The sequence below is a fragment of the Vigna unguiculata genome, chromosome 6 (genome assembly GCF_037176805.1).
Source record: "Vigna unguiculata cultivar grain cowpea cultivar isolate G323 ecotype 2 chromosome 6, ASM3717680v1, whole genome shotgun sequence".
NCBI classification, from domain to species: domain Eukaryota; kingdom Viridiplantae; phylum Streptophyta; class Magnoliopsida; order Fabales; family Fabaceae; genus Vigna; species Vigna unguiculata.
Window position 1 is genome coordinate 39,453,284 of NC_140797.1, and position 25,918 is coordinate 39,479,201.

Below are 25,918 nucleotides of genomic sequence, written 5' to 3' on the forward strand. Positions count from 1 at the left end.
ATTTAATATTGATAAATGATGGTACTAAGAAATAATAATTTTATTTTTAAATCTTCGGAAGTAAATATTGTAAAAAATATTAGGACTCAAATCTTTAAAATGTAAACGAAGAAAATTTATTCTTTGCGGAGTGATGGGGTTTCGTTGTGTCTTGCTGTCTTGAGAAGATTAGCGTCCCACTAAAGCAGATGAAAATAACGTTTGCGTCGTTTTTTAGATTTGACGTGAAAAATTATAAATCAACTTCTTCGTTTCCACGTTTTCCCTAACTACCAGAAAAAACCGAACACAATCAATTAATAACCTAAAATTAAGTCATTGGTACCTAATTCTTTCCCTTCTTTATAATGGAACAGAAAATTTACGGACTATGAAGTTTGGGTGAAGCAAGCAAACTAGGAGGCTCCAATACCCTCGTTTTCTATACAATCTTCGAGTCAAGTTAACAACTTTAGGTTTAAACAGGGATGAATTGAAGTATTGTATGCATGCTGAAACAATGCAAATTAATTGACTATAGATACACAACAGCTGAAACATATTGATTCACATTAATGTAAAGGAAATAAAAAAAAGAAAATTTGGAGGAGGGTCTAAGCTAAAAAACCTAAATAATAAATAATGAAAAACTAAGGTGTAGGAGGAGACTCAGATGGGAGCTGCACAGGTGGTTCTAAAGTGACCCGTTTGATTGCAACGACTACAATGCACAACCCGTTTTACGCGGCCACGGTCTTCTGCCCGAACCCGTTTCTTTCTGGGTCTCCCCGGTGGCCGGAGTGACTTAGGAGGGTTAATAGTAAGTTGAAGTTGAAGTTGATCAACATCAGAAACAGTGACAACCCCCTCAGCCTCAGAAAACTCCTTCCACAGAGATTTATCAGGAATTGGGTGTATGGTCTGTGAGTATGTCTTTCTGTAGTTTGCAACAGTAAAACAGCTTTCTGTGAATCTCTGCACATTCTGCCTGATAGAGAGAAGAGCAGCTACAGCATGTGCACAAGGCAAACCATAGAGCTGCCACCCACGACATTGACAACAACGGGTCCTAATATCAACAGTGTTTGTTCCTTCATGTGATATAACCTCAAATTCAGCATCAGTGGCACGAAGTACCTGGTGTGTCCTCGCACGATCAAGAGCTTCTGTGACAACTCTCTCAGCTGAAGGTACAAGTATTGATGTCCACTGCATGCTGGTCTCACGCCGCTCGTTGAACCAAGTCATTAGCTGTCTTCTTATGCATTCCATCATTTGAATTATTGGAAGCCCAGATGCCTCTAATATCCATGTGTTTAAAGATTCAACTATGTTTGCTGAAAAATGAAAGAAGCTTTGCCCCTCAAAGTATGCAGTGGCCCACAAATGAGGTGGAATTCTTCGAATCCAGTACGCAGCATCTTGTGATATTTCTTCAATCTCTAAAACTTTTGCTTCAAATTCAAGTATGGTGAGAACTTGAGCTGCTTCCCATAGAAGATCAACGAGTATTGTGTTGTTAAACTCCTTGCGAAAGCTGTCACTCAAGTGACGCATACAAAATCCATGGAAGGCAGTGGGAAAATTTGCTTCCACACCATCTACAATTCCCTTCTGCCTGTCGGACAAAATTGTAAGCCTAGGCATGTTTTCAGTGTTTGTCTCCATCAGGTTATGAAGTTCTGACAGAAACCACATCCAATTATCATCACTCTCCTCATCAACAACACCGAAGGCCAGAGGAAAGAGAGCTCCATCACCATCAAATCCGGTGGCTAGAAGTAATGTACCAAGATACTTGCTCTTTAAATATGTTCTATCAAGCTCCAAAAGTGGTCGACAAGCATTTAAAAAACCATATATTGACGCTTGAAAGGATATGAATAGGCGTTGGAAGCAATTATCAGTTGGATTTCCATAAACAGATGCAATACTGCCTGGATTTGTGCGTTTCACCTGTTCACAGTATTGTGGAAGCAAGCGGTATCCCTCTTCAAAAGATCCACGCATTGCAGCCATGATACGCTCCTTGCCTCTCCAAGCTTGCTTGTATGACAGTGTGATGCCATGAACCCTATGAATCTCTTCCAATATCTCCTTTGGCTTGCAATTAGGGTTCTCCCTCAGCCTTTGCTCCACAGAAGTAGCAACCCATTGAACAGAGGCTTGTTGATGGCCAAGGTGTGAAATTCCTCCACATGTATGATTCTCATGGATTGTCCTAATAGTAAAAGTTGGAACACCAGGGAGTTTTGCTGCGTGAATGCGCCAGGGACATCCTTCACTTCGACATTTAGCAGTGAAGCGAGTCTTGTCAGATTTTATAGTCTGCATCTCAAAATGCAGAGCGATTGCTGTATCCCTTAATGCCCTTCGGCAACTCTTAACATCAGGGAATTCTTGTCCCACTGACAATTCATAATTAGGACTTATGGCCATTGTACGAGCCTGAATTACAGGGGATGTGGCAACCATAAGCTCGGAATCGTGAACACCCATTTCTTCAGCAGATTCAATGCTCATTTCTGGGTTGTGGACCATAGTCATCGCCATGTTCTCATCAAATTCCTGATTTTCTGAAACAGACAACTCATTGTTCTCTGTTATGGTCAACTCATGATTTTGTGTGGGAATGGGCATCTCATGGCCACCATGCTCTGGTTTTTGATCAATGGATAGCTCATCCTCATGCCCATACCTGTGAACATCATCTTCATCATCATGGTTCAGTCCCAAGCCCAAGTCATGGTCATTGGCAATTCCTAAGCCCAGTTCATGGTCGTGAGTTTGTCCCAGACCCAAATGCTGATCATCAGTTTGTCCCAAGTCCAAATCATGATTCCCACTGAGGCCCAAACTATGATTGTGGTTCAGCACCAGTTGCTGGTTATGGCCAAGTGCCAAATTATGACTCTGGCCAATTATCAAATCATGATTAGTCATTGAAGACATTAATCACTATATATAACGACAATGAGAATTTGCGGAAAGAACGCCAGCTGCAAAAAAACCACAGATAACAACAGATAAGTCAGATAAAATCATACAAATGTTAAGTTAGATGGTTATATACAACTAGGTACGCTGAAAACTGCAGCAAATAAACAGTTCAAAGGAGGCAAGGGAGTGAAGATACACAAACATCACCAAATCCAGCAACAGTATGAAATTCATACAAGACTAAAGTCGGCTACAAAGATGTGATGCATTAAGAAACATAGCAACGCTCTCGCAGCACTTAATAACCAGCTACCACAAGTTACAAATCCCAAATTGCATAATACAGTGTGAAGTGTTGAGTACAATTACACTACAGGGATTACAGAATACAAGTCCACGATTGTACAGTACACTGTCAATAACCGCAAACACACCACTATAACTTCTATTAATCTATAAACCGTCCCAAAATAAATTGAAATCAGAGGGTACACAATCAAAACCACCCCTTTTAAAAACGAGAGAGAAAGCATCAATTTTGCAATCCAAATAAATTGAAGCCAAAGTTGCAATTAGCTCAAGTTAAGAGTAGTGACTCCAGTGAAGCTACACGTAACCCATAAAAAAACTTCAACAAGGCCCCCCCAGTGAAGATTTTAACAAAAAAGGTAAACTTTAAAAGGAAACATAAAATCCCAAACAGAACTGAATGCGATAATTAAACAAAAATTAGAAAGTCGAAATTACAAAGCAAGACCCCCCGAGAATTGAAGGCGATAAATATGTTGATGAGGAAGAGAGTGAGAGTGAAATTACCTGAAAGATTGAAGCTTGGAAGAAAAAAAGCGGAACCCTAGTTGGGAACGGAAAGGGGTTGATCGAAAAGGAAGAAGAAACGGGAATTTGAAAAAATGGCGGGGAAGTGGAGAAAATCGGAATTAGGAGAAGAAGGGTAAGGAGAAGAGAGGAAGATTGGGAATTAGAGGGTCCTCATGGGAAATCCATACCTTCAACCAAGCACCAACAGAGGGTATTTAGGTCAAACGAAACCACTCTCTTCTCTTTTCTTTTCCTTTCCTCTTAATTACTCTTTTGCCCCTGTTTTCAGATTATGCTTCAAACAAATATGTAACATTATTCACTTCCCCTTCACATCTTTATGCTAAACTTTACAATTTATTTTTTCTATTATAATTTTTATGCCGTTATTTAACTATATATTAAATACCAAAGACCAAAACCTTATAACTACACCAAAACTCTTCACTTGTTATAACAAACTTTTAAAATCATTATTATTCCATTAAAGAAAACTCATGTAATAATGTCTAACACCTTATTAAATACTTTTAACATATCTTTTAATTTTACATCCAAAAACTAGGAAATGTAGTTCTATCTCTTAATTCTTGACTTGAAATATGTTTATACATTTATAAAGTAGGCAAAATTTATTAACCTCATAATGCTATTTATTGTCTTAAAAAAATGTTTTTAATCATTAATTTATTTTGAAAAACAGCATTGACTTGGAGTCATTATAAAACAAAAAACATAATTGAGTATAAGTAATAAAAAAATGTGTATAAGAGTGTGATCTAGAAATTGGTTTAAGTATTTCTTAAATCATGAAAATTTTAGAATTGTCAAGAGTAAGAACTACTGATTGATATGGACAGATATTACTTACTCCTCTACCAATTCAAGCAAATAAATACGACTTTTAAATTTAATTAATCTAATCAAATATAATAATAATTAATTCATATTAGACAAAAATTATAAACTCGTAAAATATTAAAGAAATGTTAAAAACAAAGGAAAATTATTGGTTTTTAAATATGTTGCTATTATATAAGTTAAAAAAATATAAAGTATAAACATAAGTTATATGTATAAAATATAAGTTTAAAAAATATTCAAATAGATATTTTAAAAAAATATATAATGAGCGTGTTTTTAAAATCTAGCAAGTTAAACTTCCAATAGAAAAAATGACATAAATGCAGCACTTAAATTAATTTTATGTTTTCTTCCAACCTACACTAACATTTATTTATGTTTCATGATATAATTATATGAATTAATATAAATATAACACACAATATAAGTTAATAAACAATATATTTAATTTTATGTTACCAAATGTTACAATGACAAACCTGGCTTAATCAAATATTCACAACCTCAAATCTTATAAGAGGTTCATAATTTCAAATTTTATCACTATAAATGCCACAATAAATAAAACTTATGACTTTGACAAAACAAGGATTGAAGAAAATCATTTAAATTTAACACTGGATTTGTTAACCAAGTCTTTGGGACATATGTGATTAATCATAATTATTTTTTGAATACATTTATGAAGTATTGTGTGAAAATTTTATCAATTTCTCACAACTTAATACTTTTATTGACATAATTTAAGTTTTAATTACATTACAGATATGTCATTTTGGTTATGATTTCAATATGCAATACTTACACTATACCTCAACCATATCATATTACTATTTAAATAATTATTGTTCACACCATTCATATAATCTAAATTTCATTTTCAAATTATTTAGTAGTTCAAAACGCTTAAATTTTCCAAGAACAACAACAAAAATACCACCACAAATTGATTTAAGTCAACTCATTGTTAATAATATAAGTTGTAGAAAAAAATGAGCAGGTCCAAACAGATAAAATTTGGTTGATTTGAATTAAATTTCTTGTAAATCCAATTCAAACAAACCATAAACAGTCTTAAAAAATAGTGGGTATGCATAAACTATCATTTATTAAAAACTCAAATTGGTTTGACTTAAAAATTGCATGTGTTCATCCAATTCCGAAAAAATTAACTATTACATAAGTGATTCAGAATTGGAGAACTGAGTCATTTTATCATGGTCACGTTATGATTGAAGATGCATTTTGTCACATAAATAACTAAATTGAACATATTAACACTGTTCAAATATAGTAAAATCAATGGTTGAAAGTGTAAGGCTATCGATATAGTGTAACTTGATAATTATATATATATATATATATATATATATATATATATATATGTCGTTCTATATAAGAATGAACCGATGTATGCAATTTAATGTTATGCGACTGTTTACAAAATCATTTAATTTGTTTAAATACTCAAATATCTAGTCTATTTTATTCTTGATCAGATACAATATAATCACACAATTAATATTTATTTTTCATAGCTTCATTTTGATCTTTCATTTTTTCTGTTTCGATTACGCAACATTGCCATAGTTGGTGAATCTTAAATGTATCTGAGAGGAGTTTGTATCACATTTAAAAAAAATAACACTTTAATAATCTTTATTTTAATATATTTTAAAAATATATATATTATGATAATTTGATTTATAGGAATAAAGTATCAAATAAATTTGAATTACTCTCAAACTTTGTAATATGAAAGAAGCTTTCAATCTAACATTATCATTTAAAAATTAATTTTCAAATAGTGGTTGGAAATTGAATAAACAAATCAAGAGAGCCCATAATAATAAAAGAATTTTCTTAAAACCTAAATTTTTCTTTTACATATATATATATATATATATATATATATATATATATATACTGACAAAAAGAATCCCATCATATGACAAACATTAAATACCCACCTATTATTATTTATTTATTGTATAACTAGAAGTATTGCAGTGTAAATCAAAACTTTGACCAACCAAATATAAAGGCATAGGCTACATTACTGATATTTTAATAGCTTCATGATATCACCCTCAATTCATGTGACTTGGTTATGTGGATTCTCTTACTGAAGGTGTAGTTGAGTGGTTCAGGTTCAGACTTTTGAATCTTTTGGAGGTGTATTAGCAAATTTATAGGAATAGTGATCCACTCCAGTTAGGTATCTAGCACCTGCTACATCATCAATGGGAACCGCCGCAGAAATTTCTCTCAGGTCCTCTTCTGACAGTTTCACTGCTAAAGCTCCTAGGTTTTGATCCAGATTTTTAATCTTAGTTGTTCCTGTAAAGGTGCCAAGAAACTGATGAAGACACAATCATACACGTAGCCACAACATATACACTGAAACAATCTTAGTTGTCACTCACCAGGGATAGGAACAACACTCTCTCCTTGATGGAGAACCCATGCTAATGCCAACTGAGCAGGAGTGGCCTCATGCTTCTTTGCAAGGCTTTCAATTCGTTCATATATGTTCTTGTTCTTTTCCAGGTTCTCTGCTTGGAAACGTGGATGTGTTTTCTGATAAGTTAAATAATAGGCATCAGAAAACAATATAATATCTTTCTTTTTCTAAAATTAAATTCAACAACATGTATTTGCAATGATGACAACATGGCACACATAATGAGAGTTGATCATTCATCATCACATCTTCACAATTCCATTTCTACGGTATACAGCAGAAACACACATGAAACTGCAAATGCTAAAATGACATATACCAGGTTGCTAATTGCAGGCACATTTTCCAGAACTCCTTTTCCCGCAAAAAAGCCACGACCCAGAGGACTATATGGCACAATTCCAATATTAAGTTCCCTGTACCAATACAAGCATTAGATTAACACAAAAATACAACCAGCACATTCTCCATAACTCACCTATTTTCTTTTTCTATTTTTTTCACTCACTCAGATCAAGATCCAACGCATTGCCATGAAGTTAAAAAGAAAATGGAAGTAACCTGCAGAGTGGGATTATCTCTTCCTCAACGTCACGAGTCCACAGAGACCACTCCAGTTGCACAGCTGTGATGGGATGAACTGCATGTGCTCTCCTTATAGTATCTGGACTCGCTTCAGATAACCCAATATACTTCACTTTACCCTCTTCCACCAGTTTCTTAAGTTCACCCACCTAAAATATAACAACTATTTAATAGCACAGTGTGTTGTATATCAGCAAAATCAATAGATACATTTCTGAAAGGAAGAAATCATTAACTGTTTCCTCTATAGGTGTAGATTGGTCCACTCTGTGCTGATAATAGAGATCGATGTATTCAAACTAGCTTCACAGCATGATCGCACATATTCAGGCGAACCCTTGATCTCAACACCAGACTCTGTTTTCAGAATACCAAATTTCGTGGCTATCTGGATCTTTTCTCTGGGTAGCTGCTTCAGAGCCTGCTCCAACAAAATTACAAACACAACATCTGCACTTACATATATACTTCAATCCATTCTAACATAAGCATCAAGTTCATCTGCAAATAGAAGGAAAACATACATACAATAAAGTATTTGTACCTTTCCAACCAAAACTTCATTGGCATTAGCTCCATAAATATCAGCTGTATCAAAAAAGGTAATTCCCTTACTGAACGCATACTTGATAATAGAAATGCCATTCTGGGAGAGGCTCATTGTACGATCCACTCAGGCCCATGCATCCCAATCCTAATTTTGAAACCTATAATAGAAAATTAAAAATTAGATTAAGGGTGTGTTCTTATAGGGTGATGAATTGAGAGAGAGGGAGAGGATTGAATTTGGTCGGTTAGAAGGTGATATTTATATTGTTGTTTTTTTATGAATTTGGGAATCATAGTAGAGTGGATTTAAGAGTGATTTGTGTGAAAATTTGTGAAAGATTTGACTGATATGAGTAAAAGAAATTTAATTTAATAGATAAAATGTGTAATGACTTATTTGTCCTTGGTGTTAAAAAAGTATAATTAAATGATATTTAGATAAATTGTAATTAGTTTTTCGTATATTATTATAATAAATAAAAATATTATAAATGTGGTGTGTAGTTTGTAAACGGATACAAAATAACATGTATCCGGATACTGAACCATTTGTAATCGGATATAAAATAACATGAATATTGAACCATGTAACCGGATACACAAAATGGTAAATGCAAAAATGAAATCAGATACAACCATTTTTTTCATTAAAAATGATTTTCTTCATAAGGACACTGTGGTAATTTGCCACATTTATCTCTCAAATCTTTTCGGAAAGAAGAGGATTCATTTATCTACTAATCCCGTTAACATTCGTTTTTCTATCGTTGTTTTTCTGCAAAAAAAAAAAAAAACATCTCTTTTATCTCTTATTCAACTTTTTATTCTGCTTCTACAGTCTTTCATCACATCAGAACATGGCCTCAGTCTAAATCCAAATTTCAAAATCACTTGCTCATACAATACTTAAATCTTAATATCAGTTTTAAAAAATGAGTTTAGTCCTGTTAAACCTTAAGAAACTTTGTAAAGTAAGATTTATTCTCCTTATATACTTAAAATTAACCTCTAAACAATTTGAAATCCCTAATCATAACGAATATTATAAGAGAAGTATATTAGAGATTGTAAGTACCTCAAAACCTTGAATCCCAAGTTCAACTCTTTGAATGTGTTGAACTTGCTCCATTCTGGTTTGGTCGGTGATTCAGAAATGACTCACTCACAGTGTTTTATTCTATTCTCGGCCTTTACCAATAAGATGAGATAATGATATTTAACAACAATTTTATCTTATGATGTGCATCTTCTAATTTGTTTTATAGCAATCGAAAAGCGTTTATCCACTTCGTCATTCAGTGCGTCACATTCATCACGTTTTCTTTTTGGGAAAAAATTATGACTTTTGATTTGATTGTTTTAAGAAAAAATATATTATAAAAAGTAAATTTATAATTACATAATATAAACAAATTATTAAAATAATACTGGATAATAAGATGTAAACATCGTGTTAAAGTCCTTTCACTTGACGTATTCATATTGGCTTACCTATCTTTTCAAATGATAATATAAGAGTTCAATTATTTTATTCGATTTTTATTGTCGTTTAAAAATATTAAATTAGTATTTTAATACTTTTTTAGTTTTATTTTAGTTTAAATTTTCAAAAATAAATGTAATTTTAGTTATTTTAATTATAGTTTTTTAAACGAATTAATATTTTTTTAACAAAATTGATACTAAAATTATATTAAATATAATAATAAAATAAATCATATTAATTTTGATAACAAAATATTGATCTATTTTAAAAAATTTAACAAAAAAATTAAATTATATCGAAATTTAAAATCTCGAGATTAAATTAAAATTAAAAAAGTTTGAATGAGAAACTAAATATTTTTTAAGGAAAATAAAAGTAATTAAACCTAATATAACTTATGTCTAGTTTTTCCTTTGATCCTAAACTTGTGGATCTCGCTTATCCTTCTTTGATAAAAATATAAATATTTTTTTTTCAAAAAAGATTTTTTTTTTTTATTGATGTGTTTGATGAACAGTAACATAATCCCAACCAAAAATGGACGGTTGGAAGTACAAATCTAAATTACGAAACCACAGGAAAAAGAAAACCTAAAATTATTGGCTGATGAGGTTAATTTTTTTTTTTTAATACTTCCATGTTAATAATCCTAGTAAGTACTATACAGTTGCAGATTTACAACCTATAGAAATTAAAAAATAAATTATAAAAAATGTTAAAATTAATTATTAAATAAAATATTATACTAATAAAATAATAAATAAAAATATTTAATCGTATTCCATACAAAAGCAATACTATACAATAATAAGTTCACATATGTTGCAGTACAGTACTGGACAAACCTATTAGAAATAGAATTGACCAACTGAGATTTCCAACTCGTTTCTTAATTATTTTACAAGGAGTTGCAGGTGCCCAGATGATAACTCACACAATTAAAAAAAAAACTTAATTAGTCGAATTCGTTTGAAAATTTTAGTTTGGTAATTGTTTTTTAAAAAATTTCAATTTTGTCCTTAATTTTTGAAATAGTGTTTCAATCAGGTTTATTTAACAAAAAATATTAACATCGTTAACGACATGTTACGTGTCAGCCTATGATTTTTTTCATTTTTTAAATATAAATTTTTTAAGTTTATTTGACATTTCAAGCGCATTTCATAATAATATTTGACTTAACATTAAAGCACAAATGTATTAAACATTATAAACAAATCAAATACAATCTTGAAATGCGTACCAATATCAAATAAACATCACAAAATTGGAGTAAAAGGTCTAAATTCACGTATCTCGAAAGATGAAGGACTAGATTGGTCTAAAATCTCAAAATGGATTATTTTCAAAATTAACTGAAAGTGAAGGAATAAAAAACATATTTAACCTTTGCTTAAATATAACACCTTATTTATTTATTTTATTACAGAAATAATTAACAATGTAAATACTTTATTTCAGTATAGAACACAACTCCAACACAGTTTCCAGCTGAAGTTAACTTTTAGATACACATGGTTAAAAATATAATTTTATTATATTAAATAAGATGATACTATAATTTGATTATATCAAATAAGAAACCATCTTAAGACATTTGGTTCCCTAAAACATGAGTTAAATCCTCACATTTAACTGTATCTATATAATAACAATCAGAACTTTTGTTTTATTCATCATCAGCTCAAGATAAAACCTTTAATCACCCAACCATCAAAGTGCCATAGTTGAGTTAGGCTATTTTTATGCATATTGCTGGCACAAAAAAATAAAACTCACAACATATCATATCCTTATATACTATACTACATCTGCATAATGCATTTGAAGCTTATAATAGTACTAGTTTTTGCATCTCATCTGAATTGCAAAACTGAAAAGGATTTAGAGTGCTTTTAAGTTGAGATCCTCTGATTTATTGGAGGTGTGTCTGCAAATTTCCAAGAATCTTTATCATATTCAAAGAAGTATCGAGACCCTGCTACATCATCTATGGGAACAGCCTCAGAAATTTCTCTCAAGTCACTTTCTGTCAATTTCAGTGATAATGCACCGATGTTCTGATCAAGGTTCTTAATCTTGGTTGTTCCTGTAAAAGTTAAGTCAAAGTTGTACATTCATGGTGAGTAACTAACTGATATAGCTTATGGGAACAGTTAAACAGATAAACTGTCCTTGGTTACGGAAATATGTTATCATAATAGGTTGTTCAGATTGAATGAAACAAAACCAGAATCCTGAATCCTTATACACTGAGATACTAATTTGGAGTAGTTGGTGTTTAAGATGTTTTGTCATTTTGAAAAGGTAAACATGTTTTGTCACTCACCAGGAATTGGGACAACATCGTTGCCTTGGTGGAGTACCCAAGCTAAGGCCAACTGTGGAGGAGTGCAGTGGTGTTTCTTAGCAAGGTTTTCTATTCTGTCGTATATTAACTTGTTCTTTCCCATGTTCTCTGATTTGAACCGAGGATGATATGTAGTCTGCCAAATGAAATTACTAGCCATCAGAACTCTGCATTTTTTTTCTTTTCATTATGCAGTCCAACCTTTTCACTAGCTTTGATGAGGTAAAGAAACATGTATGGTAATGGTACCATCCATCATCACTTTTCTTCATTCACGCAAGTATTTTCAATTTGAATAACACATACTATAGGTTCAAGTTGAAGGATTCATTATTACTATCTTCTACTTTTCACATAAAAAAGATCTGCAATATGATAAAATATTGTACCAGGGCGCTATTTACAGGCATGTTTTCCAGAACTCCTTTTCCACCAAAAAAGCCTCGCCCCAGAGGGCTGTATGGTACAATTCCAATGCCAAGTTCCCTGTATCAGAAATATGAACATAGCAGACCAACTTTTTTTAAATAGAGGATCAAAATTTTTAGTTAAGAAACAGATATGAATTATACATTCCATTCCAATGATCTTGGAGAAGAACTTGAACTAACCTACAGAGAGGAACTATCTCTTCCTCAATATCACGGGTCCAAAGGGACCACTCTATTTGCAAAGCTGTGATGGGATGAACAGCATGTGCTCTTCTTATAGTATCAGGACTAGCTTCAGATAACCCTATATACCTCACTTTTCCCTCTTCCACCAGCTTTTTAAGCTCACCTACCTACAAACAAACAAACCTATGTAACTTTTGTCTTTTGAGATGAGACAAAACATGTAGTGCGAGGTATATAACAAGTTTTAAGACATAAAAAAGGTGTAACAGAAGAAGGAATCTGAACTGTTTCTTCTATAGGTACTGTTTGGTCGACTCTGTGCTGATAATAGAGATCGATGTACTCAACATCAAGACGTTTCAAGCTAGCTTCACAAGCCGATCGCACGTACTCTGGTGTACCTTTGACTTGTACATTAGGAAAACTCCTTCCTGCAATGCCAAATTTTGTCGCTAGCTGAACTTTTTCTCTGGGTAACTGCTTCAAAGCCTGATCAATACAATCAAACAATGAAACACTCGGAGAGTGATCTTACTAAATTGAAGTGTAAGAAAAAGGGTGAGAGAAAAATGGTTACTTTTCCGATCAAAACTTCGTTAGCGTTGGCCCCATATATATCAGCAGTGTCAAAGAAAGTGATTCCGTGAGCGAATGCATAGTTAATAAGAGATATGCCTTCATCATCAGAAACAGGATCAGTATAGGCTCCACTGATGTTCATACATCCCAACCCTAACTTTGATACCTTTTGACAGATAACAGAAGATTCAGTATTGGAAAAAATCGTTGATGTTGTTCAACAATTAGTTATAGTTTTTCCTTATGTGTGACTTGATCACAGAGTAATTATAATTATAATATGATATATATGAATATGATACTACCTCGAGACCTTGAGTTCCTAGTTTGACTCTAGGAATCTCCACACTCTTCTCTTCTGCCATTTTCTTCGTCTCTGATCTTGCTGGATAACTACAAACACACCTATTTATACTGTTAATATATCGTTGGTGGTAATTTTTCTTTTATTGCCATTATCGAAGGTGCAACTGTATGTTATAGTTTTTTATTGGCAGGTATTATCAGAGTGGTTGGAAATATTTTTGACACCACATAGTTAGAGTCTATACTTTGATGATGTCGCTTAGGGTGGAAAAAACAGAATTCCACACCAACACGACAACATTGCTTATCTTTTGATTTGTCTGCTCTACTTGGCTGTTTTTTTTAATTTGATATTCAACACCGGATGAGATCTTAACCGTTGATAAGTTTGTCTACAAAAAAAAATAATAATGTATGGTGAGATGTACGAACTGGGGTTATGTTAAGGGAAAAAATTGTTTGACAGACAAACATTTGAGGGTTAAGAAGTAAAATAGTTATAAAAAAAAATAAATATTTTTTTAAATAAGTAATATTAAATAAAGAGTAATATTAAATAAGTGAAATAATATAATTATAAGGGTTAAAATATTTCTATTCTTTAAATTAAAAAGTAAAATTCAAAATTGTTTTTGTCTTGAAGTTTGTTCTATTTTGATACTTCATGATCCCATCCCCATCCCCATAATAAAAATTCATCCCCATCCCCATCCCCAAACCCAACGGGTATACAACTTTTGACCAATCCCCATCCCCACCGGGTAACGGGTATTTTCTTATATCCATACCCATACCCATTTTTTTATTGTTCCATATATCAATTAAATATTTTTTATAAAAAAAATTTAAAAATCACACCAACGGAATCATGATACTATCAAAATATTCAATATTAAAATAACATACTCTTTTTGATTTTCATGATGTCAAATATTAAGAAAAATATTATAATAGTATAAATCTCAAATTAAAGTATCAAATAACAACTAAATAAAATTCAAATAATTATATAAAAGCTAAAAAATTACACATTACTAAAATTTTATAATAACCAAAATATTTATTAATTTTACAAATGATCAGTGGTTTCATTTGCATTCGATCCACCTACACATAGAAAAAAAAATGAAAAATTAGATATGATATAATAATTGAAATTGAAAATTTTAATTACTAGAATATAATGTACCTTCTTCATCAGATTCATTTTCACTCATGAGAACATCTTTTCCTTTTAATTTTTTAACACCTACAAACACCAAATGTAGAATATTAGATGAGAATTCACAAAAAATACTAACAAAAAATATTAATAAATTTGAGTAACTTACCTAGATGGTTTGAGTTCCATATCCAACTTCTTGTACACATCAAAGCCTCTATAGTAATATGATGAAGTCGACTACGGTGAGAAGTTAATATCTGACCACCAGTACTAAAAGCAGATTCAGAAGCTACAGTTGTTATTGGAATAGCTAAAACATCCCTTGCAATTGCTTGAAGGGTTGGAAACTTTAACCCATTTGTTTTCCACCATGATAGGATATCAAATTCTTGTGTAACCGGCAAATTATCTTCTTCCAAGTAATAATCCAACTCTGTTTTCATAACTGTAGTTCTAGATTTTTTCTTTTTTGCCATAAACTCTAAAAATTCATTCGCATCATTATCAACATCCTTTCCCAACTCCAATGATGTAGCTCTATAAGAAGAAGTTTCATTCTTTTTTGATTGATATTCCAAAACCAAATCATAGCACATTTGACGAATCCTACTAAGTTTCAGATCAAAATCATTACCATACAATTTATAAAAATAATATTCTAACATGTCCATCTTGTACCTTGGATCTAAAACTGAAGCAATTGCCAATATGTTATATAACAAAAAACAAAGAGAATGAGAAATATGTTATATATATATATATATATATATATATATATATATATATATATATATATATATATATATATATATATATATATTATATTATATTATATTATATTATATATTATATTACTATGTATATATATATTATATGTGTGGATATCTTATGTTTATATATATATATATAATTATTTATATATATTATATTATATTATATATTATATTATTATTACTATGTATATGTATTATATGTGTGGATATCTTATGTTTATATATATATATATATATATATATATATATATATATATATATATATATATATATATTTTTATAGATATATATTTATTTTAAGTATATATTATATTATATTATATAATAATATAAATATAATAATATATATTATATTATTATATATATATATTATATGTATATGCGTAGATATTTTATGCTTATATATATATATATATATATATATATATATATATATATATATATATATATATATATTTCTTTTAAATTTTTATAAATTTGTAATGTTATAAATTTGTTTATAAAAGATCTCACTAGTTAAATGATTAATTTGTTTTATACGTATATATTATATATATTATATTATATTATTATGTATATATATTATATGTATATTATATTATATTATATTATATTATATTATATTATATTATATTATATTATATTATATTACATGTATATGTGTAAATATATATATATATATATATATATATATATATATAAAAGTATATTTTATTTATATGTATATATACTATATTATATTATATTATATTATATTATATTATATTATATTTTATGTGTAAATATATTATTTATTTATATATATTTTTTAGATTATTTAATAAATTATAAATAGTTTAGTAATTTAAGCGGGGACGGGTATTTGGGCGGGTATATATATATCCCCATCCCCATTCCCATCCCCAGTTGAAAATTTCGGGTATTACCCATACCCATACCCATACCTAGTCAAAGCGGGGATTCCCCGTCAAAACGGGGACGGGTTCGGGTGATACCCACGGACACGGGTTTATTTGCCATCTCTATACTTAATCTTTTAAAATAAATAAATATAGTAATCTTAAGTCAATAATATTATGTATTAAAAGGCATGTTTTATGTTATTTTTGAGCTAAGATATTTGAAACGGTGTAAATTAACTCCAGCGTTATTCTAAACTTTCATTTGAAATGCAAAAACGATGCGGTTGGATTATGAAAAATGTATTATATTTATTTATTTTTAAAGTTTAAAGATTAAATTATATTAAAATTTAATATAAAATAAAATTTAATTTTGTAATTTAAGAAATAAAAAAATATATAAAATTTTTTATAAACTATTTTTTGAAGTTTTTTATTCTTTTTTACTCACGTTCCATTATATAGGATTTACAAACTAATTGCTAATATCAAAAATAGCTTGAAAAATAGTATGCATTCGAGAGGCAACTAAAAGAGTTATACCATTTTTAAAAAAACAGTTTTGTATTAATTTTGTGTGAGTATAATAAAAAAAATCAAGTTTTGCGCTTTATAAGTAAAAAAAATGGAGGAAAAGACAAACAAAAAATCATTGAAAGGTAGGGATGTGGCGTTTAGGAGAAAAAAATGTAAAAAACAATTATAAACTATAAATATCGAGATATATAAAATCAATATTTTTTCAATTTCTTTTATAATTTTTTATCAAATGTTTTTAGACACGCTTAATAATTCTCAAACAATTATTGGTGCAAAAAATACAATTTAAATGGATTAAATTGATGAAAAAATAATTAATGTTAAATAAAAACACAATCTTGTAAAAAAAAAAAAAAGTAACACTTAAAAAGAAACAAAAACATGACAAATATAGATTAGATGTTTTCGTGCTAATAAGCAAAAATTCAACGTATAGGATTTGGCCGTCACTCATTGCAGACACCAATTAGTTTCTAATTTATTTTCATCTGTTTATAAGCTAATTTGATCTTATTTAATATTGTTTAAGAAACTCTTTCTTTTAAGTAGTTTGCAGTGTTTCTAATTTTTTTTTTATTTTGTATATTATATATTTATTAAAGTTCTTTTTTATATAAAGCTACAGTTTTTATTCACTCGTAAGGTATGATTATATTATTTTTACCCTTTTATATAGTATATTTTTCAATTTTATTCTTATTTTAAATAAGTCATCGATAGAAAATTATTGTATTTTATTTTATTATTTGGACACCATTATAACATATTTTTATTGTAAGCATTATATTATGTATAGTATTTTTATTATTATTTATAGTATACTTCAAGATATTAATATTGATAGGTAGTATATTTGCTTTATTATTTTTTCTAAATATGCTTTTATAGTATATTATGTATTTTAATCATGACATATACTTCATATTAATTAGCATAGTAAAATTGGTGTATCTATTTAAAACCACCAGTTAAACTTCATGTATATAAACACTATTGTCACCAAAGAAGAAACCATTGTTGTGCAGCCTCTCCTTTAATACTCCAAGTTTGTGTATGTGTTCAACAAAACAATGCATCTAGTTTGCATGGTAGATTTAGAATTTATTAAAATTTAGAAATGTTTAAGTTAATTATAGAAATCAACAAGAAGATCTTGCATGATAATTTTTTTATTGCTTAATTAATGTAATATTTTTCAATATTTTAATTGATCATTAGCATACTTTATAAAATTTGATTGGGTTCATATAGCTATATAGGTTTATGTTAAAATGTTCATATAAAAAAAATTATAGTGTCAAAATAATTACAAAAGTTTCATGACAGAAAATCATCTCATAAGTTAGTATTTGTAGGTTGATATTGATATCCAATGAAGATACACAAAACTAGATCGGATTCAAAAGTAGGTCATTTGAGTTGGGTCCAGATCAAACCAAAGTTAATGGAGTTCACATAATTTTGAATTAAATCGAGCTCAAATGGGACAAAGTCGAATCAGACCACAAGGGTTGACTCCATATTAGGTCAAGTAGAGTTGAATCTGTATCAGCTTTATTGAGTTAAACATATCTTTACTCGAGTCAATTTGGATCAATCTCAAGCTCAATTGAGTCAGATTCATCTTTAACTCAAATGAATCGAGTTCACTCTCGAGTCAATTGAGTTGAGCACACCTCCAACCGAGTCAAGTCAGGCTCACCTTAAGTTGAGGCAAATTGACTATGTGTTTTAACATCTTTAAACATCTAACCATGTTTTAATATTTTGTTAGTAGTTAATCAAGATTGATTGAGGTAAAGTTAAACATGTTAATTTTTTCCTCTAAAATTTGCTTATAATAATTGAAATAAGTACAGATGTAATAAATATTTTTTAATTAAAAAATTTATTTTCTTAACAAACATATAATTTTATAAGAATCACCTTTATAACGGTATTATCAAACAAACTAGTAATCAATTTTAATTAAAAGAATTTTTTTTATAGTTACAATCAAATATTAATTTTTGGTTTAAACAAACTGATTCACATTTTTTCAGAATTATTTTAAACTTATAATTTCGAAGTATAAATGCAATGATTCAAAATTGATAGACAGAGTACAATAATATTAATTGTAATGTGACAAACTTTTATAAAGAAGCACAACTAATGGTCGGTTGGAAAGTTGAAGAAGACAAATACATGACGGAGAGTGGTGAGCATAACATTTATTTTCAATCAAATGTTTCCACACCAAAGATTACTCACTTTTCCCTTTAAAATTTATTATTGTTCAATTTCTTATGGCTTTTCAGGGAAAAGAAGTTGGATCTAATATTTTTATAAAAAATCTTAAAATCTAAGTAATTTATATTTAAAAAAAGATTGAAAAAATATCTTAAATGTTTTCTCAATTTTGAAATATGATTATAGAACACGTAGAAAATTTGATAATGGGAGTATACATATCTTTTGGTTGGATTTGAATAAATCATTGTATGGCCTAATAAAAAATCTTAAATTGGATTGAATAGAGATTTCTATATTTTTTTACTAGACTTAGTCTAATGCTACCAACACTTGAATATTAAAGTAGATCACATGTTTTGAATTTTATTTTTTTCTAAAATTGTGATTTTAAAACAATTTTAAATAAATATTTAATATATATTAATATGGTCGATTTGTTAGTTTTTTTTTTCTTTTTCATTTCATCTTTTTCTGTGAAGGGGTATTTTCGGTGTTTACAAATTACTTTGCTATAAACTCACGACTCGGTTGACCTTTTTGTCCTTGTCGGCTTCTTATTTTCTTTTTCTTTTCTTTTCTGCGCAAAAAAAAAGGGGTGAAAATTGCGTGGATTTCCGTTGGAAAGTTCAACCTTTGTGTTAGTTGGTTTACTTTGTTTGAATCGGTGTCTCACATTCTTAATTTCTAATATTCTCTTAATCTCATTTCACTCTCTTTTCTCTCTCTCAAAAATTCTCTGCATATCATATACTATAATATAATCTTCGTTAAGGTATTTCACTTCATTTTCTTCATCTCAGTTTATGTCTATTATTGTTTTCAGTACCTGCTCTTTAATTCACTATCTTATACTTCGAAAATTTCGATTACGTTTCATCTGCTTAGATTCCTGTTGATGCTGATATTGGTATTAATAAGATTTACGTTTCAGTTTATTTCTTTCTTTTTAGTTTTAGTTGAAAGTTTTGTAGTACATGTCGATTCATTGATTCAAGTTTAGTATCTCAATAAAAATGAATTAATAGTTGTTCCAACTTCTTCCTTCCGTTTTCATTGTTTGATCTTGTTTTAAGCAACGTGTTTATGCTTGCCAGTTTATTCAATTTGAGATTATTGGATGAGTATTCTGATTTTGATTTTATTTCCTTCCTGAATGTATTCAGTTCGGACCTTTTGTCTTCAATTATTTATATCATATCGGGAAGAAGGTCAAAGTTTGATCTGTTGAACTTCCAAGCAAAAATCGATTTCTAATTTTGGAGCCGCTTGAGTAGGGTGGATGATGGCTTCCGCCGGAATCTCGTCTTCCGAGTGCCGCAAGCTCTCCCGGAGTGTTACCATGGCCTTGGCATCGGCTTTTCTTGAATGGTTGCTGATCTTTTTACTGTTTATTGATGCTGCTTTTTCTTATGTGATTACAAAGTTTGCTGGTTACTGCAAATTGCAAACACCGTGTTTGTTCTGCTCTAGGCTTGATCACGTGTTAGGCAAGGAGAGAAAGGGATATTATTGGAACTTGATTTGCAGTGGTCATAAGACGGAGATTTCTTCTGTAGTTCTTTGTCGTGCACATGATAAGCTTGTGAATGTTCAAGGAATGTGTGAAAGTTGCCTTTTTTCTTTCGCTACCGTCAACAAATCTAATGCTGAAACCTACCGGTTATTGGTGGGTAAATTAGGGAAGGGATCCGAGTCCGGATTTGATGAGGATCCATTACTTGGTGGAAATGAGAGTGTAAAATTCTGTTCTTGTTGTAATGAGCAGTGGACTTTAAAAAGTTATGGTCGAAGGTCGGTGATTTCCAAATCAATTGGGTCTGGCGGTGCTGAGTTTGATGAATCAAATGTTGTTGGAAACAATTTTCACAAGAAAAGGAGAGCAAAATCATTTGTATCTAGCAGAGGTGCTCGCCTTAGAAATAAACGGGCAGATCCTTTGTCTCATGTCGGTTACACTGAACTAAAGGTTACTTCTGATACCGAGTCTGAACAGGAACTTTCCTTGTCTGATGATGATGGTACAAGTATATCAGTTAGGGGTACATATGACCCCAAGAAAGATATAGAAGTTCCATGTGAACATATGGAGGCTCTCATCCTTGATTTAAATGAGAATTTGGCTTCAGAGAAACTTGGGACTTCCTCTTCTGGACTTCAACCATCATTATTTGAGCAAGGAATGCAATTGGAAAATAAAGATACTCATGACAGTAAATCTACAGCAGCTATACTGGAGAGTAGGAATGGTCTGGCCGAATTTGATTCTCTGCAGCAGGTTGAGAGAAATGATGTCAGTCCTTCCGCAGTTGAGCCTATTCCCTGTAATGAAGTTCCTGCATTATCAAATAAAACAGGATTTGCTGTTGAACACGCAAAGGAGAACTGTAAGTTATTTTCTGCAGTTGCTTTTTTATACATTCCCTGTAATGTAACACTTGGAGCTGAAGGATGGAGGAGTGCACTGTAGTCATTACGGAAAGTTGATGAAAAGAAACGATAAGCTAGTTCTTAACAGTCAAATCATCTTTATAAATGAGTAAAAAAGTCATACCTTTTTCATAGCTGAAAAATATAGGCCTATTTGATTTGAGGAATCATTTTCTGCATTCATTGTCTATTTTAAGTAACCATTACAAAAATGTCTTCATATTTTTACTTTGCTTCTTGTGTCAAAGACTTGTATGGAAAACAGTGAAAACAAGATTTTATTGTTGTCACTTTTTCCTATACAAATATTTAAAAGCAGGAAACAAGTCAAACCAAGATGATATTTTAGGAAATATTTATGAAAACAGGAAACATTTCATGAAACCTAATAGGGCTCCTGATTTTTACTATTTGAAGTTCGCAAGTTCCATGAGTAACTGACAAAAAACCTTTTGACCATTTGCTATAGATGATTTGACAACTGATGAAGTGAATTTAAAATCTAAGCAAAGGATAACCACGGGCTATGAGGAAATAATTGAGTCAGTTGATAAGCCAACAACATCTGAAGCAGGTTTAGAATCAGCCACCTTTTCTAATGATATTGGTCAGCAAAATCCCAATTTACTAGATCTTGGTGATGCCTATAAGCTAGCAGTCGGTAACAGAGGAAGACCTGGCATGCTTGTAGAACATTGGCTTGGAAAGGATTCTACAAGAATTAGCGAAGATCTGAAGATATTGCTGTCACAATTTTCATTTACTCGAGGGACCGATCTATCTGTTAATGACATCATCAGTCCAAGATTGTCTATGAACAGTGATGAAGTAAAGAATGCTGATGTTTCTAACTCTGCTGGAATGCAGATACTTCAAAGGATGATTTCACTTGAGCGAAATGAATCTGGGTTGTCTCTGGATGGAAGCATTGTCAGTGAAATTGAAGGTGAAAGTGCAGTTGACAGGCTAAAAAGACAAGTTGATCATGATAGGAAACTTATGAATGCTCTGTATAAAGAGCTGGAAGAAGAAAGAAATGCTTCTGCAGTTGCTGCAAATCAAGCCTTAGCCATGATAACTAGGCTGCAGGAAGAAAAGGCAACGTTACACATGGAAGCCTTGCAGTACTTAAGAATGATGGATGAGGAGTCAGAGTATGAAACAGAAGCTTTGCAGAAAGCTAATGACCTTTTGGTTGAGAAAGAGAAAGAGATCGAAGAGTTTGAAGCTAAGCTTGAGTTTTATAGGAAGAAGTTCCCTGATGAAGTAGTGCCGGAAAACATGGTGCAGATAAACTCTGAAATGAAGGTGAAAGAGATTGGATTGGATCATTGCATTGAAAAGGATGAAATTATCCATGGAAAGTCAGAAAGTACTGATATATCTGACAAAGTTGAAGTTCTACCCATATTGCTGGAGAAACAGAATATTCAATCTGAAAAAAATTCACCATTGGAGTTTCAAGATGAAAGGTTATATATTTCCCAACGTTTGGAGAAATTGGAGAAGCAAGTTTACTTATTCTTGAATATTCATCAATCTCGGGACAATTGGATAAATTCAGAAAATGATGAAAAAGAATCCCTGGAAAACTTAGAGAAGTTGGATAATAATATTCTAATGGACGAATCTGTTGCTTCACTTAAACTAAATTCAGATGACATGGGTGATGATTCCTCATCCAAGGAACCTCTAGTTTGCAAGAAAAGTGATGAACTTGGGTACAATGGACATAGCCCTCTTGTACTCTGTGGGAATAATGATTTATCTTCTACTCATAGTTTGGCTTCGGACTTTATTGGAAGGTTGCAAGTTCTTGAGTCAGATTTGAGTTTCCTTAAGCATAGTATCAACTTGTCGAGCAATGGAGATGAAGGACTTAAATTATTGCGGGAAATAGCTGATCACCTACAACAATTACGTCAGATTGGAATAAGAGAATTAGATCAACCTGTTGCTTGATGCTGTATATAAGGTCAGTAATTATTGCTGAAACATTAGGCAAAAAATCAAAGCATCTTTCTGTCTTCTTTTTTAAAATTATATTGATCTATTTTACTTTATCTGTTATTTTTTTGTTCCGACTTCGGACTAATTTAGAAAATGAAATTTGTCCACGATAATTATGTCCGTGCCCACGTTTAGTATACTAAGTATGGAGAAAAATGTTTGACCAAGTGATATATCTTTAGTGACTGAAGCTTCAAACGAGTGAATTTCGTTGACTTAAATAGGTATCAAATAAAAAAGATTACTTTCTAATTGGGTGTTAATTGGGAGAGTTTTTATGTTGTCGTATTTATAAAATTACTAAATGTTTATTTAAATTAAGAAATAATAAATAGCTGACAGTAAAATGGTGGGGAAGTGGGATTGATGTCAAAGACGACATTACGTTGGATAATAAAGCAAATAAAGTCAAGTTGGTGGTTGGATCCGGAAATGTCGCTGCTGTTCTGTTCAAGAATGAAAAAGATTGAGATGAAAGTATGAATTTAATGCTGAAAGTGTTGAACATTAATTATTATGTAGCCCAGATTTAGAGAAAGTGAAGTCTTGTTGAAGGAATAGTTTGTCACTTTAGTTGGCAGGTTTTTGTAATTGTTTATGGTTTAATCATACAGTCACATATATGGATAGAGTATAAGTATGACTTAAAGACCAAAACTCAAGTCATCAATGATTGAGGCCGTCTTATGCGAAGTTTAATCTTCACTCCACTTCTGTAGCAGTCTGAGTTTTAGGAACATATCATGTTGACAGATGCTATGCCAAATGGGTATTCACGATACAGAATAAAGAACCAAAATCTTGGAACCGTTTTAAGATTATGTTTCATACATCGGACATGCTTTATGAATATCGCTTTTAGCAATCCTATGCATCAGATTAAGCAATCCTGTGCATCAGATGTTACCACTTTATTTAGTATACTGTATTCAGAATGTTCACCTTTTGTATACTACATATTTTACAGATTCATACACCAATGATTTGATCGGCAACCAGGAGGAAGTGACATTGTACACTAGTGAACCAGGTTACGAAGGCTGGTTGCAACTGTACAGTAACATAGCTTGCTTTCATCCAGGATATAAGAAAATAGGATTTGGAATAATATTGAGTTTCTTTTTTCCCTTTTCTCCCCCTGCCTTTTATTCGGGGTTTCACTGAACGTTTTTGCTGCTGCAATGAGTTGACAAGGTTTTACTGTCTTGTTACAACAAAATTTTCCTTTGCCATTTGTTCCTTGTAAATGAGTGACTGCTTTTGTTTGTTTAATTGGTGTAATCTTGTCGTATTGGATTGTGTAGTTTGAGTACACAGTGAATTAACATATGTGAGAACTTTGTATATGGGCTCTATTTGCTCCGGTGTTTGTACAAATATCGGCCCAATTAGATGCATGCGTGAGGCTTTGTTAATAAATTTCTGTGTTTGATCCGGTGTGGGAAATTGATTTTTCCACCCAATGGTTTCTTCTTGTATTTCCATGACCAAATTATTTGATTAAAAATTATAATAAAGTAAATAACATTGGAAATATGTAATGTTATTATGCAAAACGTTTTAAACGTTAAATAAATTTAATAAAATTTGATTTAAAATGATAAAATTATATATTTTTAAAATTTAAAAATTAAAATAACCAAAATTTTAAATAAAAATTAATTCTAATTTTTACAATTATATGACCAAAAACATTTTTAATCAAAATAATTTGATCATTTTCATTATGGCTATGGGTGGAGGAAGAAATGAAATACACATCCTTGAAATTAATTAGGCCAAAATTTCATTTTTTTTTACATTTTTCTAAAACTTTGTATCAAGTATTAGGTTATATAAAATGTAACATACATTTAACAACCTATACAAAACTTTGTCTACTATAGACAATATTATCACTACATTTTGTCTAATATAGAAAATATTGTCAAATGATCACTTGGGTTACCCTAACTTAATTAAAAAAAAATGTAATTGTTTGTTCTCTTATATCCTTGGAAAAAAAATGTAACTCTCAATTCACTTGAGAGTGAAATATTTATTTAATAAAAAAATGTAACTCTCAACTCACTTGATATTGAAATATTTATTTAATAGTCACTCTTATGTGTTCGATCAATGAATAATTGTTTTTGAGTTCTTAGTTTTATTCTAGTGCGTCTAAGGATATTGTGTTCATAGGTGAGGAGAAGAAAGAATAGTCTCAAGTTATTATTATACTGGGTGTGACCTTAACCGCTATAAAAAGGAAACTTTTTATATTGGCTCTGGAACCAATATAAAAAGCAAAAACTTTCTATACTATTTGTATCTATATCGATTATTGTT

The 25,918-nt window shown here is 30.6% G+C and overlaps 4 protein-coding genes across 5 annotated transcripts; 1 reads left to right on the plus strand and 3 right to left on the minus strand.

The window, feature by feature from the left end:
* Positions 1–439: 439 nt before the first annotated feature.
* On the minus strand, positions 440–4,007 carry LOC114186680 (uncharacterized). Its single transcript, XM_028074657.2, has 2 exons — positions 3,736–4,007; positions 440–2,978 (listed from the first exon to the last, which is right to left on the minus strand). Exon 2 carries the CDS (start codon positions 2,929–2,931, stop codon positions 649–651), a length of 2,283 nt encoding a protein of 760 aa, XP_027930458.1. The 5' UTR covers positions 2,932–2,978; positions 3,736–4,007; the 3' UTR covers positions 440–648.
* A 2,544-nt stretch (positions 4,008–6,551) lies between these two features.
* Positions 6,552–9,409, minus strand: LOC114188833 (putative aldo-keto reductase 1). Its single transcript, XM_028077488.2, is given in 9 exon segments — positions 6,552–6,942; positions 7,029–7,182; positions 7,386–7,482; positions 7,628–7,800; positions 7,888–7,949; positions 7,952–8,072; positions 8,196–8,295; positions 8,297–8,358; positions 9,276–9,409. Coding segments are annotated over 9 exon segments (1,011 nt in total). The 5' UTR covers positions 9,330–9,409; the 3' UTR covers positions 6,552–6,754.
* A 1,923-nt stretch (positions 9,410–11,332) lies between these two features.
* LOC114186735 (putative aldo-keto reductase 1) lies at positions 11,333–13,760 on the minus strand. The gene is made up of 7 exons (XM_028074724.2): positions 13,538–13,760; positions 13,231–13,398; positions 12,939–13,142; positions 12,648–12,820; positions 12,426–12,522; positions 12,016–12,172; positions 11,333–11,775 (listed from the first exon to the last, which is right to left on the minus strand). Exons 1-7 carry the CDS (start codon positions 13,595–13,597, stop codon positions 11,582–11,584), a joined length of 1,053 nt encoding a protein of 350 aa, XP_027930525.1. The 5' UTR covers positions 13,598–13,760; the 3' UTR covers positions 11,333–11,581.
* Positions 13,761–19,715: 5,955 nt separating this feature from the next.
* On the plus strand, positions 19,716–25,068 carry LOC114187891 (myosin-binding protein 1). Of its 2 annotated transcripts, none has more exons than XM_028076289.2 (4): positions 19,716–19,925; positions 20,317–21,537; positions 22,050–23,555; positions 24,558–25,068. In XM_028076289.2, exons 2-3 carry the CDS (start codon positions 20,433–20,435, stop codon positions 23,540–23,542), a joined length of 2,598 nt encoding a protein of 865 aa, XP_027932090.2. In that variant the 5' UTR covers positions 19,716–19,925; positions 20,317–20,432; the 3' UTR covers positions 23,543–23,555; positions 24,558–25,068. The 2 variants fall into 2 exon arrangements, with proteins under 2 accessions (XP_027932090.2, XP_027932091.2); XM_028076290.2 differs by lacking the exon at positions 19,716–19,925 and adding an exon at positions 19,936–20,060.
* The last annotated feature ends 850 nt before the right edge of the window (positions 25,069–25,918 follow it).